Source organism: Branchiostoma floridae, chromosome 4 (genome assembly GCF_000003815.2).
Source record: "Branchiostoma floridae strain S238N-H82 chromosome 4, Bfl_VNyyK, whole genome shotgun sequence".
Lineage (NCBI taxonomy): Eukaryota > Metazoa > Chordata > Leptocardii > Amphioxiformes > Branchiostomatidae > Branchiostoma > Branchiostoma floridae.
Window position 1 is genome coordinate 10,736,542 of NC_049982.1, and position 17,850 is coordinate 10,754,391.

The following is a 17,850-nucleotide window of genomic DNA, read 5'->3' on the forward strand; positions in this document are numbered from 1 at the left end:
TGCACCGGTGGAGGCGGCGGGTCCACAGGCGCAGCTGCTTATCCCGTTTACTTTCTTTTCTCTCGTTTCCTTTTCTGTTCCTTGTTTTCTTTCCTACTTTCTTCTGTTCTTTAAACAATATGTTCCCTCATCATTTCTATGCTTTCTTCTTTCCCCTATTGATGACAAACCCATAAATCCTAGGCCATACTTCATACTTCCTTACTTCAAAAGCATCACATTTTGCAAGCAAAGAACATTTGCGCATGCAGGTTTTCAAAAAAAAAAAAAAAAAAAAAATACGAGTCACTCAGTGATGATATAAATCAATGCAGAAACTTCAAACGAAGATGCCGACTTGCTCTATTTCATAATCTGTTGGGACCATCGGCAAACAAACGTACTGTCTTTCTTTCGAATTCCATAATGTCATCTATTTAGAGAAACTCGCTGTGAGAAAAACTATAAACTCTACAATCAGAGGTTAGGCTCCGGCTGTTTTTGACGTTTTTTTTTAAAGCCGTTTTTGTCTGGCTTTCTAGTTTCACTGTTTTCTTGATGTCTCGCGGCCGCTTGGAGAGAAGAGAAAACTGGCCGAACGCCCACGGTTGCGACAGCTCAACAAGAAGCACAAGACTCGTCTGATCACAGATAAACTGAAAGTATGACTTCATTAAGTTCATTTCCAGTTGACTGGTCAGTATTAAATAGTAACGGAAACAGCTTGATATCTAACGTTATTTTCATTAGAAGAAGGGTGTGCCAAAACTGTTATCGGGTAATTCGCGTTGTGAGATGCGTGAAAATAGCCTCCTTGCAGACTTCTGGAACTATGGTGTTTATCTTTTTTCTTTCGAATTCACTGATTCACAAATTTCAATATGGGCTAAGGTTCTCTATGATGATATGGTGGGGAATGGAGCTTTGACACCCATCATACAGAATGTAAGCCTATGTTGAAAATCACCACCAATTATATATATATACACACCCTGGGAGGAGGATATAATTACTTTTTCATCACAATAAAGAAGCGAGAAGAGGTCAAATTCACAGTAGAATATATTTCTTATATGATAACGTTAGGATAACATTGTATTATATAAATGTAACTGTCAAATATTCTTTCTTACGACCTATGAATTGCGGAATGTCCGGAATGTCTCTGTCTGCGTGAGAAGTTTAATTTATTTTAGTTTGATAAGTTTAATCTAATCAGCCACTTTGATTTAATTCTGTTAGTAATCCACACTATTTCTGAGGTTTGATTTCGCTTGTTATCGTCTGGAGATAGAGTGCATTGTGTCTTGGATCCCGAGTGATGTCAATCACTGATTCCATGAGTACATCCATCTAACAATCAAGGAGGTTATATCAAGGAGGTTATATCTCCTTGAAACAATCAAGAATTTGCAGAGTTAGTTATATACTGTATTCTTGATTCTGAGGGTATAACGTTAATTAGTTTTCATATTGCAACAGATTCTTTGTTTGATTTTTAAAAGCTGTCTCGAATGTACCGCTGAAACACCATTGACGTACTTCATTATAACTTCAAAAGTTTCGGCGTTCTTTCCGCGACCGTACTTCGATCAGAAAATTCTTCTGAACCTTCCCCAATGTCACTTCTGACCTCTCCCTGAATCCTGCTCGCCCTAGCCCAGCACCTACGTTCCCATGACAACCGAGGAAATCCTCCGGAATCCACCTTTTGCAGCAGAATTCCCACAGAATCTGTTTGTGAAGGTCCGTATAAAAGGCGGAACATTGCATAACAATAGTCTGGGCGGCTGTGGGGGACGTTTACCGACCACTGAAAGGCCCAGGTGTGACCTCGCCTCAGCATACAGTTTGTATTCTGGTCGTGAACTTGATCGTTTTCTTCTCGAGACCTAACGGAGCTACCGCATGCTAGCGGCGTTTCCACAGACGGTATTCAGAAGATACACTCCAGCTAGGTTTACGAGGGAATAATCGCCATCTATTCTTGGTTTTACTGACAGAAAATAGGTTAACGTTTGGCTGTACTTTCTTGAGGTTCAACATGAGGCCAACAATCAGCATAGAAGCATACTGTGAACGCATGATGACAGGCTTGGTTATATGGTGCAAGGATGGTGGAATGTTTCCTTGCTATTTCTATCACCCTGTTTCTTGTTCTCTGATACTCTATTCTTCACATAATAGACATTATAATGTCATACAGATAAGGCCACATAGCCATGACTTTGTTTATGGATGACATCCTCTGTGCGAACATGCGAAACAAAGTGAGTGAAGAAATGCCAAAACATGAAATTTTGTAATCTATAAATATCTGTCATGAAGGGTCACTGCCTGTATTCCCGAGGGTTGCCTGTAGTCATTGCCTGGAGTGCCGATTATTTGATTGATCAATAAGAGTTATGAAATTGTGTCGGAACGGTGTCCACATCGGTATTAACAACTGCTCTTTCATTGGCTGTTACTGGTTCCCATGGCGACGACGACTTTTCTCGCTTAGCTGAAGCCATAGTCATAGACGTTTGAATCCGGAGATGAAACCGATGATGAACTTTACGCTCCTGAAGTAACCATGGAAAAGGAGCCTTTTACGTCCACGAAAGGAAATCTTAAGTAGTTATTACACGTGCCTGACACAGAGGATGGACAGACTGTGGATGGACTTGTTTTGCACTGTGTCTCAAGTACAGGACACCAGCTGTGCAGCAAGGCAACTAGCAAGACAGTTTCTGGGAACATCATTGAGTCAGATATTGCTGAGATCATCCCAAGTACAGGGGTTCCGTTGGGTGATATTGAGCTAAACACTATCAGTTGCCGGGCGAAAAGGTGTTGGCTGTTTCAACAGAGTTGCTGGTGACTTGGAGGTATACACTCGTCAGGAGATGCCACATTTGCTTGATGACCCTGATGTGGAAGGTTCACGGTAATTGTCGAGAAGTGGAACCATATACTATCCTGAGAATGGCTTGATGTCTTAGGAGCTGATTGGATGCAACATTGTTGGTCCTTATAGTGACACCATTGAGGAGAAGAGGCCTGTCTCCGCATCTAGGGCACCATATGACCCACAGCCAGACTGCAGTAGTGAGGAGGATCCTATTGAGTGCACTAAAAGTCCGATGATGCTTCAGACGAGGCATCTCATCTACTTGACCCCTTTGTGGCAAATCAACAGTACCTCCAGGATCCCTTTGAAGTGCACCTTCAGTCAGAAAATGTTATTAAAGAGCAGGCATTCTACCTCCAAGATCCCATTGAGGTATTGCACACTGGCATTTTACATTTTAACCCAGTTGTATGCTGGACAGAGAACGTAACCGGGTTGCAGGCAGCAAAGTAGGAAGTAGGTGAGGAAGATCAAGATAACTTTTGAATTGTGGGCATGTGCCTGTTTCTGTTTGTTGGAAGAGATACAGAATATTTACAGTTTTCAACTTACATGCATAAAGTATGTGCGCCAAGAACAATTCTATGACTACTGGTATCATCGATGCCACCTAGATATCTATTTGCTACAGTTTATGGCAAAATCACAAGAGGTCTCTATTACCTAGTTCCGGGCAATAGAATCCTTACTGTATTCTCATCATCTCTGTTACACTAGATCCCAATGGTGCACAAGGCATTGGAAATACAAATGTACCACTAAAAACAATAACATACAGTACAAGTACTAGCAGTCAAAAGGTACTATGCTTGGATTCAGTCAAGTCACAGGAAGCTATAGGAGTATGGGCACTTGAATACGTTTGTGTTGTACACCATCAGATACATGTTCATCTTAGTAATCTGAATACTGTTAACCCTTTACCAGAGGCCTACTTTCCAAAACATGGCCCTGCAGTGCAGCCCAGGAAATGGCAACAATGGAAGGACCACCAGAAGGACCACAGTGCAGACTGTCACCAAGAAGGCACATCGCAGCAGCTGCCATACTGGCATACACCACCCTGCATTGGAGTTCCCTTTACTTGGCTGTCCCGGTTGGCTTCTTGTCATGGGTTTACCCAGTCTTGTCACAGCTATGATTGAAGGGAAGCAAAAGCCGAGTAAGCTCTTGAGGGAAAAGCCCATACAGGCAGCCACACCTGCAGCCTCAGACCATTAATTCTGAAAACAACTCTTTCATCAGTTTACATACAAGATAGAAGATCTGTTTTCTGTATGCCTGACGTTGCCAGATTGTCTGGAACACCCCAGTGACCTCCCTCTTTTCTGTGCACCTACAAATGTGAACCCTGGCAGAATGTGCCTCTGACGTTCAGGACAACTTGGCAGGAATCACACTTGAAGGTGCACTATCCCAAGTAATTCCAAGCTTGTTTCTAAAGATATGTCTTATGACTCTTTTATCATTTATGTACCAATTGGTGAGGCTCCTTCTGTAAACTCTTCAGCCATTCCTGTATTCTGGTAGAGAAGAATTTAGTATAGCTTTGGGCACTTTAATATTGCATACATGTTTATATTAAGCCTGTGTTTACACAATCTCTCACTGGCTGTAGGGCTGGACGGTAGCACGATTTTTGTCAGGCTAGTTTATATTGATGTACAGATAAAATGTCAGTCAAAAGTCTGTGGAAATCACACCTTACTGGTTTACATAAGACTGCAGCTTTCTTTCAATGTTTACTGGATTCATTCACTGGAGGAACAGAGCTGTGTTGATTGTTGTCTATTATTTGAAAACCTAATACTGCAACATCTAAGTTTGGGCCAAAATGTGTTTTTTACTTTTTAAGTGCCCGGTATAATAACCTTATGAGAAAGTTATGAATGTGCAGTCTGAGACAGATAAACACATGACAATAACAGTTGATAAAAGTACAGCTTTGTTTAGTGTACTACACATACATTAATTTATAAAAAGAACAAACATGAGCTTATATATATACAAGGTACTTCAGATTCTAGAGATTAGAAGCTAATGAATAGCCATGTAACATTAACAAAAACATTGCACCGATTACTACTTGCAGATATTGTTGTGTAAAAATACAGTAGACTTTTAAAATAGCTGACCACATAAGGTAAAGTTTTTCAACTCAAAACTAAAAAGTCATCAACTCACAGCCATCTTCTTAGTACTTTGCTGAACACATGACAAGATTAAAGGAGATTTTACATTGATTCCTTTTATCGGACAACAGTGCTGTGCTACTTCTGAATGAATTACACTGTACAGCAAGATACTATACCATCTATACATGAATAGCAGTATCTGCTTCATTCATGCGCACTCAAAACTGAATACATTAGACAAGAATGAAAGGGCTGTGTCAACTAAAGTCTACTAAACACATACCTTTAATATATTGCAATCAAGTTGTGCAGTAGCTGTAGCAAGCATAGTCCATGTTTATTCAATGAGACCCCTAGCTAGTATCCCCTCACTTTCATGCTATCTCTTGGTCTATCATACGATCGAAATCAATATACATTTTTGTACACTTTCCTCTGCTTGTTTTAAAGGAAGGGATGTGACAGTAAAGTTCCCATCACAGTCACACGCACCCTAGATACTCTTGTTGACCCAGCTGGCACAATGTACCACCCTCTCCTTAGCATTATGATGGGATGTGAAGAGGGACTTGAACACCTCACTCCTGTTGGGATCATGGTAAATACTTGATGCCTTCCCTTTGTGTGCTCCATTTGGTTTGGTGCCTCCTCTGGATTTGTCCACTCTGGAAGATGATGCACCATTGGTCAGTTTGGTCAGCTTGCTGGGAGGTGGTCCGTCTGTGGAACTGGACGATGCTCCGTTGGTCAGTTTGCTGGATGATGGTCCGTCTGGTGAGGAACTACTACTGGAGGAAGCCTCAGCTGGTGCCTTGGATACAGTCTCTGCTGCACTTCTCTTCTGTTTTTTGGCTTTCTTGTCAGCCTTGGCCTTCAGCCTACGCTGCTCCATGCGTTCCTTTGCCTGAGGAAGGTCATCTTCAGCTGGGTTCAAGGTCACCACGTCCTCTTGACTGAGAGGGAAAAAAGAGAAAATTATAATTTAGGTCTTACTAAAGTCAGAAGACAAAAAGTACATGTATTTATGTTATTGCAAAGGACACAAAAGTAAAAATGAATATAAAAGGAAGCAAAGAACTACAGATTCTTACATTGTTTTCATTTACCTTTCCTACACATACTTCCCTTTCCAACCCAAATAGCACCAGAGTCCTGACAATACATCAGAAATTAATAAACTTGATGTGCACAGAGAGCTACTACATGTTAATCATATTTCAGGAGTCAGGAACTTGTATGGTAACTGATATAAAAAAACACTGCTTGAAATTACCCCCTTGTGGCTCCATTAAGTCATGTTTATACATACCTGAAGGCAGCCCCACATTTGTGACATGTCTTAGTCTGGACCTCCTTCAGCGCTCGTTCAGAGAACGCACAGCCACAGCCCCACAGGAAACAGAACTGGTAACGACCACTCATCTCCAGTCCCACCACTGGGCAGATGTACTTTGCTGCCTGGTGGTCTGCATATGCATCACCTGTAAGATAGGAAGAAGCCTCTTACCTTCACATGTCTCCTTTTAATTTGAAACAAATGTTCTGCAACTTTAAGATGCGAATGACCTTGACAAGCCCTTCGGTCTAAATGCTGGTAAGTCTTACAGCAACTGAGCGGCTTTGTGAACACTTACACATGTGTCTTAACCCTTCAGGCTGTTGGGTAGAAATCGTACATAGTACATACCACTGTCGGGCTTGCCATTCTTCCGTGCTGGGTTTTCCGTCAGCTGCAGTTCCTTCACATCCTTCAGCCCGCGAATGTGCTGAATGTTGGGGTTTCCTGACTTGTCCAGCAGAGCTTCCAGAAGGGCCTCCTTGTTGTAGAGATGGCCCATCTCACAGGCCATGATGGGCGGCCGCAGTGGCTCCTGGCTGAGCGCACAGTGCTGCCATTTTGCCACCATGTCTGCATTCTTGTCTTTCTGTAATGTGAAGGGATTGGATGTTAGACGAGCAGCAGACAGTTCTGCCTCAAGATCGACATTGGGCATAAACAGGTGCCAGAGAGTGTTATAGAAGAACATAACTAGTATCAGAGTCAAAATTTAATGAAATTCTGATGGCTGATTGTTAACAGTTAGTGGGTCAGACTTATCAGGGAGCCCTCAAGACACAACTTACTCTTTTGAACTTCACCTTACAGTTTTCACCGAAGTGGACTAGTAAAAACGATATTACAAGACACTGGGTTTGTCATACCACATTGAACTTTCTTTGTGTATGCAAGACTTTCGTGCTCAGATTTTTTGACATAAAAATTGATAAAGAAGAAGAAGTTTTGTCCGTTCCTCCAACTCAAAAATTCTTGATATAGGACGCAAGTATACAAAAGTAACGGTCTCCGCACTGGTGTTCCAGTGCTGAATCAATGGGTCAAATCGGCTTCAGCACTGGTTTTCCAGTGCTGAAGAAACGTCAGCACTGGTTTTCCAGTGCTGAACGGCCTTGTTCCAGTGCTCAAGCTCCCTCAGCACTGTAATTCCAGTGCTGAACCCAATGCGAGCACTGGATTTCCAGTGCTGAACTTTTCCGAGCACTGGTTTTCCAGTGCTGAACTTCCGTCAGCACTCGGGTTCCAGTGCTGAACTCGCGGCGGAGAGGCGGCGAGCCAGTTCAAAGGTCATTCAGCACTGGTTACCCAGTGCTGAAACCGCCGTCAGCACTGGAACCGAGTGCTGATATACAAAAGTAACGGGTTCCGCACTGGATTTACCAGTGCCCGGGGACTTTTCAGCACTGGAAGACCAGTGCTGTAAAAACTTCAGCTCTGGGCTTCCAGTGCTGACGTTTATAAAGCACTGGAACGTTACAGTGCTGAACGTAATATTCGTGTAGCATGCGTCCGTACGGCTGTCTGAGTTATTTCCTTTAGACTTAGATATATCTGTCCGTGTTATTTAATCTCCAATCAGATCTTGTGTGACACTAGCGTTTACTAGATTTGGACTAGAGTAGACACTTGTGATATTGTTTTTACATTATTTAAATCTATTATGTTACCAGTGAAATCCAGTGCTGAAGTGGTCGTCAGCACTCGGTTTCCAGTGCTGACAGGAGGGCCTCGAGTGCTGAAGCTGCCTCAGCACTGGATTTCCAGCACTTTCTCAAGTTTCTGCGACACTTTGTGGGGAGGGGGGCAACTTCCCTTTCTGATGAGTTTCAGAATACAGCCGTCAAATAACTACACCAAACATACCTGTTCTGGCTTTTTCTTCATCCTAACGAGCTCATCCCTCTTTGGGATTGTTCCTCCGTCACATCCCATGTTCTTTTCCGTTCAAATTCCCGAGATAATGTAGAAAAACCTGGCTGGAATTTTCCAGACTTTCCTGTCCCAACTTCTGGTGTAACTAGTCGGGCTGGTCATGTGACCTGAATCATACAGCACCAAATCCACTGATATCAATGCGCTGATATAAAGGAGTTACAAGTTTTGTAAGATTATGTATGAAGTTTCTGCATTTCTAGCAACATATTTTTACAATAACTAGGTCGCATGTCGATGCTGACAAACTTAAGGAAGTAATGATGGGTTTGGGAGGAATAATTAACGTTATAGAGTTATTTTCTGTAAGCGGCAGTGCCGCCATGTTTTTCGGGTGTGATCCGCCGTCGCCATTTTCGCCCCTCGAAAATTTGTAACATTTTGAAGAGATCGTCGTCATTTATGGGCGGATTTTACCGGGAAAATCCGACAAACGCCAGTCATCGACGTGTTTGATCGCTACAAGGGGCTTCTTTCTGACGTTCCTGGGAGATTTTGTTCCGACCAAGGTGAGTGTACCGGTAGCAAGATCAGTTTTACTGCGGCATCGATGAACCTGATCGCTCATATCGCCTGTCACAAGACAAAAAAAAATCGACCGATAAAATTTTTAAAACGCTTTGGACTGATTATCTGCAGTGATTGATGTATTGCATTTTTATAATGTTTACGTCACGTATTTTTCTTTTTCATAACTTATCCGTGATGATTTGGATTTGTTTTGCGGTGACAATTTGTCTGATCGGGTTTGGGCGGGCGGAAAATTTGGTGTAGTTAGGCCGGGTAACCTTTGAACCGCATGATGTGTCTAAACGGTGGGTGGGGAGGGGGGCAAAAATATTCCCGTCTGCTTTTTTTCCAGCAACGTTGTATAGAACAGAACTACCCACATTAAAAAAAAGTTTCAGCTCAATCAAGTTTAGAGTAGTAAAGTGAAAAAAATGGCATGATGCTTTTTGTAAAATAAAACAATGACAGGGCAGGGACTTGCAGACCTTCTTTCAAAAAAAAAAAAAAAAAATACAAATTATTATCCTGAAACTCAAGCAGATTTTTAAAGCTATCACACTAATTTCATGAAAGACAGGTTGTTAAGATGATGTTAGTTTTATCTACAAGAATGTGATATTAAATAAGCCTTTTAACAGAGATTAGAACAGGAATTCTAGGTAATATGTCAAAGGTAAAGGTCCAGAAAATATGCACACAGTCCTTGTCTCAACACATTGTTATGATTTGCATAACAATGTCCAAACGGGTTTTGTTTTCTTCCTCAGAGCCTTTACCTTTGACATATTAAAACCTAGAATTCCTGTCGCTGCACTTGCTTCCTGATCTCTGTGAAATGGCTTATTATTGGTTGTATCAAGGAGGTTAAAAAAATGTTTTTTTTTAACCTCCTTGGTTGTATCTATACTAAAGCTGGAATAATTGCCCTTCGGTGTAACACATCAGCTTCGCAGACACACGATGGATCAGCAGCTGATTATATTAGACTGAACGACCTGTCACACCTAGCTTATTACGCATATAACAGCATATGTTTTTTTTAACTATCCAGTGAAGATGCCCCTACTGTGCTTTGTTGTAATGTGTATATATCAACCTTTTCACTCTTTCTTGGGTTTTCTCAATTGTTTTGTTTATTTTGTTAGGTTGACCAATGGTAGTGGAGGAGGATAGCCAGCATGTTCCACCGCCACGAAGCGCACCGTCCACTGGGATGTCATCGCGGGAACTGTGTGAGAACGACGACCTGGCGACCTCCATAGTCCTGGACCCGTACCTGGGCTTCATGACTCACAAAATGAACACAAGGTAGGAGAGCTGTCGTGTGTATCAATCAGGAGTGATAACTAGAGTATTCTGCAAAATAAGTTGCATCCGGCACTGTCTGCGGACTGGGTAAAATTTACTACAACAGTATTAGGGAAGAATCAACATCAAAAAGTTAGTTGCCTGTGTGATTGCAAATTTTTGCATTGAAATTATGTTCTAGGACTAGAAAGGCTAAGACCTGTATGTAACTTTAAGTATGAAACATAAGTTACATAACCATTTGACTTTGTACCTCTTTCTGACGGAAGACAGCTATTATTGCATCTTTGTTCTCTTGTCTGTAACTTAGTTGCCTTTTCATCTGTCTTTCTTACCTATGCACTCCGACACTTCTCTCACTCTCTGTAGCCCCACACCCTTGTACAGACGGTAAGTGCAGGCATTATTAGATAATGTATATAGACATACATCTGCCACATCCTTGTGATTTTAACATGCATATTTTAAAGGTAGTCTCTACTATACTGATTAGCTTTGAATTCCCAAAAAATCCTTTTTCTTAAAAAGGCAGTTGTGGACAAAGCGATATGAGCCTTGAAGTGTACAGTACAATACAGTACATCTACTAGTTTTTTTTTTTTACTGTTCACGCCATGTTGTCATGTTCGTGATGTAATTTCTTGGTAACTTTCTTTCCTTGTACACCTAAGGTTTCGCCCAGTGCGCCCAGGTAAGAGTGAGGACCACAAGCAGATCTTGGAAAAGTTGCGTAAGTCTGGGAACACAGAGAAGGCCTTCACAGATCTGACCCAGGGGGAGTGGATCTGGAAATATCTCCAGCACAAGACTCAGCACCAGAAGAAGATATTCAAGTCACACGTAGGTCACAGCATCAGCATGTGTACACTAAATTACTAAAGTACTTGCGTGGAAAAAAAGCAAATAGTCCTCTCTTGTAAACTTGGTCTTTAATCTATCATTTCTTGTACCTATAAGGCTATGTGTATTTTGTACTTTCCTGATCATCAATCATCATTGCCTTGTTTGTCACACTAGCATTATCTCTAATACGGCATATTCCATACGCAGACCTGTCATTAAGACTCCATGAATTCACCTTATTCCCAGGTTGTCCGATACCTGCACATGTTCCACCCTGATGCTGGGTTTGAGGTAGTCCCCTGTGACAGGTACTCCCTGGAGAAGCATGGAGCCAAGATTCTTGCTACCAAGGCCTGGTAAGTTTGTAGGGAAAAAACAATATATCTTTACACCATGTTTTAGTGGAGGAAACAAGATTTTAGCCCCAAGGAAAAAAACTTTGTAACATGACACAAATTTTATATGTAACACGTCCTACATGCAAGTGTTCCCTGTTCCCACACTGAAGCTGTCTCTGTAACCCCAGGACAAAGAACGAGAAGATCCCCATGCTTGTGGGCTGTATCGCAGAGATAACAGCAGAGGAGGAGAACCAGCTTCTCCAGCCGGGGGTGAACGACTTCAGCGTCATGTTCTCCACACGCAAGAACTGTGCTCAGCTGTGGCTGGGACCTGCTGCCTTCATCAACCATGGTACATGTCATGTCACCAATCGTGCATGTTATGTTCATGTGATTGTTATGTGATACTGCTGTTACACTATCACTTGATATTACATAATGATGCTCAAATTCCAATATACACAAGAATAAAGATCTGCATAGCTGTAAGAAGGAGAGACTGAAGACAACCATGCATATGTATTAACAGGAGCATAGATATAGATATACATTAACATTTATCAGATATACAGTGGTCCTGTTGGTGATTAGTTACTTTGATTGGTACCTCCAAATTTGACAAGTTTTCTTTCATTTTACAGATTGCAGATCAAATTGCAAGGTAAGAGTTCTATGTTATTCTTATACTCACTTACAAGTACATGTACATTGAAGCATTTTGAAAAAAATATCCTTTCAGCATAATCCTTTATGTAAAAATTTAAACAGTCTAAAGTAGGCTTAACCATTAGAGAAATACAAACAAGATGACTGATGAGTAATACATGATAATTTGATTTTGTTACTACACGTAAGTCAGTCACATATACCTTACCAGAACTCCTGTTTCCATTGTGCCCAGTTTGTGTCCACCGGCCGTGACACTGCATGTGTGAAGGTCCTGAGAGACATTGAGGCTGGAGAGGAGATCACGTGTTACTACGGAGAGGGCTTCTTTGGTGATGACAACTCCTACTGTGAATGTGAGACCTGTGAAAGGTGGGTCAGGATCTTGCTATAATGATCAAAGAATAGGATAAAAGACATTTATGTAGGCCTTCCTGATTGAAATAAAGATAAGTGAAATGTAGTGATTGTCTTGTGTGATGTTTTTGTCAATGTTTGATCTTTGATTGTAATAAAGATATGGTTTTGTTACCCAGGAGAGGGACAGGAGCCTTTGCTTCCAGAGAGGGCAACAAGGAGAAAGTCCACAACACTAAGTATGGCCTACGGGAAACTGACAAAAGAATACAGCGGCTCCGTAAAGGTAGCAGTGCTACACCTACCTGCAACATGAGCGACAAAGCTTCCACAAGGAACAGTAGGTTGAGCTCTTCTAGAAGAACCCTGGGAGGAAGTGTCGATGTGAACACAAGTGGACCGTACAAGATAACCAAGTATGACCGTGAACTTCTAGAAGCACAAGGGATCAAGATTCCTGAAGCTAAGGTAGTTTTGACTAGAAGTGTCCTCCCGGAAAAAATGAACGGTTCAATAAACCTGACTTCTCTCAACATGAGGGAAGGGGGAAGGAGGTCAACCCGAAGAAGGCTGTCCACTGTAGGCAATTCCTCAGTGCCTGACAAGCTGGATGCTGCTAGTGAGAAAGATGGTGTCCTCAGTAGAGTTATGTCTATGCCTGTGGCATCTAGGAAGAGACAGGTTGGGCGGAAACGCTCTGTGTCACCTCCTAAATTAAGAACTCACAAAGACGAAAACATGGAAGTAATAACAGACAGGGGACAGCTAGCTTCAGAGAGTTCTTTGTTACCTCAGAAGGAGACAGATTTAGCCACAAAGATGTCACAAGAAGATGTCAAAGGCTCAAGTTCTGACTGTGAAGACTTTGTCCCAGACGACCATGGCTGTGCTACAGACATGTCTGCAGCTGCCATGGAGAAGATGAGGAAAAGAGCTGCTAAGGAGAGGAGGAGGAGAAGACGAGAGGCCAGAAGGAATGGCACAGACATGAATGGGAGGAAATTTTCACCTAACAGAACCAAGTATGATTCTCAGTTAATTACAGAGAATGGAAAGTTACCCAAAGTGACGATCAGGCTACGAAATAGAAACTACCCAGAAATCATTGGGAGGACGGAAACTACTTGTGGAACAGAGAGTGAAGTGCTTGATCGAAGAACTGCTGACGACTCCAGTCAACACGTAAGGAAAGATTGGATGCCAGTCAACCATGCTGCAGGTCGAAGCACAAGCAACACAAAGACAAGTGCAAATACCTCTGTTACTAGTCGTCCTAAACTGAAAATCAAACTCTGCAGGCCAAACGGTGAGTTCCAAGTGGAACAGAATGGCGGGAATGCCCCGGACATCACCGAGTTTGGACTGGCACCTGCACAGTTCTACGGTAGAGACAGAGGCAGTAATGGCCAAGGGGTAGAGCTCAATGATAGTTCGGGGGTCACTAGGTTAGATTATACTCACATTTCAGAAGTATCCAGGGACCAAGGAGTAGGGTTCAAAGACAGTTCAGGGGTTGCCAGGGGCCGAGGGGCAAGGTTCAGAGACAGTTCAGAGGTCACAGGTCAAGGCACAGGATTAAACAGGAGGAGAAAGTGTAGCGGTGGAGGTGAGTGTTGCTCTGAGGAGTGTGTTGCCAGCAGGGCAAAGAAATTGCGACTGATTGTTGGCAATGACTCCATTGATATCGATTTGGCATCCCGAAACAGAGAAATGAATGCCAAGAGTTGCACTTAACTTGCAACTTAATAAATTGGCAAGTGGTTTGTGCAAATGACTCGTACAGTCACCGCTCAATCAGTCAAATTGACTGATTGAGCGGTGACTGTATGAGTCATGTCAGTCAATGTATAGTTTGTATATATATGTCAAAATGTGTATCTGTGCATGTTTTTTGCCTGTTGAAAGTGCAACAGTATTTCTGCAATATTTTAAGCAAAGTTTGAACACAGATGTGAAAGTTGGAATGAAATATGTTTGTAAAGTCGGAACGTACAGTGTTTACAGAGCTGTCTCAAAACACCAATTCAAACACCTGAACATGAACCTTGTTTTTCTGTAATATGGTAGACATGTGTACCATTCTCCTATCTAAAACATGCTGTCATGTTGCAAGACCATATACCTAGTTAAAAGCAAGTTTTCCTGAAAAACATATTAGTATGGCTGTTAAACAGTTGTGCAAATTTCTTCATATTCTAAGCCTCACAAACTCAGCATTCTGTACTGGATGTTATTTTCAGCTGTAGTTAAGCTGTATTTTAGGTGTATTTTAGACAATGTAAATATACAGTGTATAAATATGTGTAGGAGAAGAAGTGGTTATGTTGTACTGTAGGAGATGTAACTGTCAGGTGTTGATGTTTTCCACAGATGCAGTGGTATGAAATTGTAGTATTGATGAAGAAATAGCTCGCAAAGTTCAGGAATTCTGATTATTTTCCTTACAAAAGGAAGATAGGTATAATAATGAACTGGTGTGATGTTTTTAGGCAAAGGTACCGGTACATTTTTTTCCGCAGCAGATCATGTGATTTTTAGGTTTTCCTGCTACACCCAACTTCAATCAGCAAGAAATGAATTTTTGTCTAATATCCTTACAATGAATTCAATTTGCCTGCTGAAATTCGAAAAAGTAATCTGTGATACAGGCTGAAAACTAAGTAACAGTAACATTTGGTATCTGTTTTTTAGTTGAGCTCCATGCTACAAAATGGTGCTTAGTTGTTCATTGCATTAATTGTTCATGGTTTGGTCAATAGATTTGTACATAGTATTTTAATGTCATTATTTGAATCAGGGGTACTAATGTACTGTGGTACATTATTGTGTGATAGCAGCAAACACTGCCTGTCCATTTTGACTGTTTTAAATCTTTTCTTGTCAGGTGAGCTCATGAAATGTGTGGCCATTTTGATTGCTGCAATCTTCCCGAAATTGTGTTAAAATGTCAAATTTTTGTCATATATTGTAAAAATGTAAATAAAAAATACATGTACTTTGCCTGTAGCTTTGTGATGCTTCCATCTTTGGAATGTTTGAATATAGTTTATCATTCTGCCTCCATACAAGTTACCAGTGTACATGTCACTTCATTAACTTTAGACAAAATGAAATGTACAAGTAGATTTTTCTTTATCAAGAGCCCCCAATGATCCCAATTCAGCTTCCATGCATCCATCCTTCTTGGTGCAACAGCTGACATATCTACTTCTTAATTTGTGACCTGGACGGTGTAAAATGTTAAGAATAGGCCAGTAAAAAGTTGTGATCAGGCCTTGTTACTGATGTCATGCAGTCCAAGACTTCTTAGTACTTCACTCGGGAGACAAATATATTTCAAACAGTTAATACTTTTGGCTCTATTACTTCTGGAAACTAGGATAATAGAAATTTACATTTATTGATAAAACTAGAGGAAAACCGATATATTCTGTTTCTTAAGAGCCTTTTGAGAAGCCAGTCAATGACAATGGCATAATATAAAAGCCTCTTTATTAGAAAACGGCACATGATAAGCAAAACAATAATAATTTCTTGCAAATGTCCCATAGATATTGAAGTAGTTATGATACTTGGTATTATGTACCCAAGAATTCGAAGTCATACAATGTTATTTAAGTCTAAGGGTTACGCGTCATCTTGCGACGTGTACTGGGTCATCAAGCAGTTTGACCTTTGGCTCAACCTTTTCACCTCTGACCTGGATAAACCAGTCAACAGACAAGGGCTGTCCTGTTACTGCCGTGAGGTTTAGTTCACAAATTGCGAGATTTCTGCTCGATATAAGGACCTAGACAGGAGGTAGGTGGATAGCATGATTGTTGGTAGTCACCCTGTCATATGGAGGCCACCTTTTACATTGGAGTAATGTATTACTCTACGTAAGGGATCAAACAAGTGGTTGAGTAGTTTCGTTTCATTTTCACCAGGCAGAGAGCAAACATGTCCGCACGCACCTATTCAATGCCTGGGGCACATAAAATTCACATTGCGTGACAAGTCCGCACTAAACACGGTGTTTATTTTTTTGTATTTTCCCCATTGTCTACATTTTCTATGGAATATCTTGAGGTCCAAATGTTCTTGGGCTGTTCGGAATCGATCCGAAGTTCTGTATCTATCCCCGAGCAGATGTAGGGATCCGGCTTAGTGTTTTACTTGACTGCTATGATCGCAGTAACGTGGTCATGAGTATTGAATGCTTTTGAAACCACCATGGTTTTACATTCCATATCCTTTTGCATGGCCAAGGACATGTTACAATGTGTATTTGTTGATATAACTAATGTAGAAATATAAAAAAGGTCACAAGAGAAGCAATGTTTAAAAAAAAAGAGCGGCCAGATTTGTCTTAAATGAACCCAACTGTCCAAACTCTCAGTCAAGTGCCACTAAAATAGTCTCGGACTTGGGATGGGATACACTAAAAAATAGAAGAACAGCCAACAGACTCAAAATTCTCCAGAAATCTAGACAAGGTCTCCTAGCCCTGCAGGTTAACTCTTATTTGCAGCTGAACCCAAGGCAATCTCGACATAACCACCCAAACTCATATAAACTCATTAAGACCAATAAAGATTGTCTCAATTACTCATACTTCCCAAGAACCTCTATCGACTGGAATAGTCTACCATACTCAACCACCCTTCAAACAGACCCCGCTAAGTTCAAGGAAGAGGTGTTACAACACCTAAGGAATGGCCAATAAGACAGCAGTACCGCGCCCTGGGTGGATTGCCCCAACATAACACAAGGGGTGTTACCCAGTAACAAAACAAGAACAAGGTGTGAATGTATGGACGCAAGAGTCATGTCTACATTTATGAAGGTTAGAAATTAGAGTCAAGAAATATTTTATTCATGTGTAATTTGTTTATCAGGCTCATGATGGAATGTGGCTACATGGCAGCTCGTAAGGGCAGCATGAACAGGCACATCAAGACCCACACCGGAGAGAAACCCTTCGTGTGTGGGAAATGTGACTTCAGGACGACTCGGAAGAGTAACCTGGATGTGCACGTGAGGACTCACACGGGTGAGAAACCGTTTGCATGTCCAGACTGTGACTACAGAACAGCTGACAAGTCCAGTATGAACAAGCATGCAAGAATCCACACGGGTCAGAAGCCGTACACCTGTGGAGAATGTGGCCACAAGATGACTCTAAAGAGCACCTATACCAGGCACATGAGGACCCACACGGGAGAAAAGCCTTTCGTATGTATGGTATGTGGCTACAGGGCAGCTCAGCAGGGCACAATGGACAGACATATGATGACCCACAAAGGTGTCAAGGGTGCCAGATACCTGAAGGACACAGCTGCACCTGGACAGACATCGGACTCACAAAAATCCAAAGCTGGAAGTAACAGTAGAATAAAGACAGAAAATGGTACAAAGGATGCTTAATTTAGTTTCTGTCATAACTTTCCATGCCTGCAATACATAGCTGGCCATTAAGTAGCTGACATTTTGTTTTTAAACAGGGCATGTTTTATGTATACCTAGCATAAGGGTGCAATTGAGAATGGCTTTATGAGTATTGGTAGG

The 17,850-nt window shown here is 41.5% G+C and overlaps 3 protein-coding genes across 3 annotated transcripts; 2 read left to right on the top strand and 1 right to left on the bottom strand.

Moving 5' to 3' along the window:
- Window positions 1-4,799: 4,799 nt before the first annotated feature.
- Window positions 4,800-8,382, bottom strand: LOC118413956 (replication termination factor 2-like). The gene is made up of 4 exons (XM_035817633.1): window positions 8,207-8,382; window positions 6,695-6,932; window positions 6,317-6,488; window positions 4,800-5,960 (listed from the first exon to the last, which is right to left on the bottom strand). The coding sequence occupies exons 1-4, from the start codon at window positions 8,273-8,275 to the stop codon at window positions 5,501-5,503; spliced, it is 939 nt and encodes a 312-aa protein (XP_035673526.1). The 5' UTR covers window positions 8,276-8,382; the 3' UTR covers window positions 4,800-5,500.
- A 172-nt stretch (window positions 8,383-8,554) lies between these two features.
- On the top strand, window positions 8,555-15,287 carry LOC118413910 (histone-lysine N-methyltransferase KMT5B-like). Its single transcript, XM_035817546.1, has 9 exons — window positions 8,555-8,784; window positions 9,931-10,093; window positions 10,765-10,933; window positions 11,183-11,292; window positions 11,463-11,629; window positions 11,919-11,938; window positions 12,179-12,315; window positions 12,480-14,102; window positions 14,145-15,287. The coding sequence occupies exons 2-8, from the start codon at window positions 9,939-9,941 to the stop codon at window positions 14,032-14,034; spliced, it is 2,313 nt and encodes a 770-aa protein (XP_035673439.1). The 5' UTR covers window positions 8,555-8,784; window positions 9,931-9,938; the 3' UTR covers window positions 14,035-14,102; window positions 14,145-15,287.
- A 1,915-nt stretch (window positions 15,288-17,202) lies between these two features.
- On the top strand, window positions 17,203-17,709 carry LOC118413570 (zinc finger protein 771-like). Its single transcript, XM_035817096.1, has one exon. It carries the CDS (start codon window positions 17,203-17,205, stop codon window positions 17,707-17,709), a length of 507 nt encoding a protein of 168 aa, XP_035672989.1.
- The last annotated feature ends 141 nt before the right edge of the window (window positions 17,710-17,850 follow it).

What these genes read in the sequence shown, in the direction of transcription:
- LOC118413956 (XM_035817633.1), bottom strand. Translation starts at nt 8,275, where the DNA reads ATGGGATGTGACGGAGGAACAATCCCAAAGAGGGATGAGCTCGTTAGG. An exon ending in TGAAGAAAAAGCCAGAACAG is followed by an intron (nt 6,933 to 8,206) that starts GTATGTTTGGTG and finishes TTCACATTACAG; the next exon opens with AAAGACAAGAATGCAGACAT. An exon ending in AAATGTGGGGCTGCCTTCAG is followed by an intron (nt 5,961 to 6,316) that starts GTATGTATAAAC and finishes TTTCCCTCTCAG; the next exon opens with TCAAGAGGACGTGGTGACCT.
- LOC118413910 (XM_035817546.1), top strand. Translation starts at nt 9,939, where the DNA reads ATGGTAGTGGAGGAGGATAGCCAGCATGTTCCACCGCCACGAAGCGCA. An exon ending in ATTGCAGATCAAATTGCAAG is followed by an intron (nt 11,939 to 12,178) that starts GTAAGAGTTCTA and finishes CATTGTGCCCAG; the next exon opens with TTTGTGTCCACCGGCCGTGA. An exon ending in GAATGTGAGACCTGTGAAAG is followed by an intron (nt 12,316 to 12,479) that starts GTGGGTCAGGAT and finishes TTTGTTACCCAG; the next exon opens with GAGAGGGACAGGAGCCTTTG.
- LOC118413570 (XM_035817096.1), top strand. Translation starts at nt 17,203, where the DNA reads ATGGCAGCTCGTAAGGGCAGCATGAACAGGCACATCAAGACCCACACC.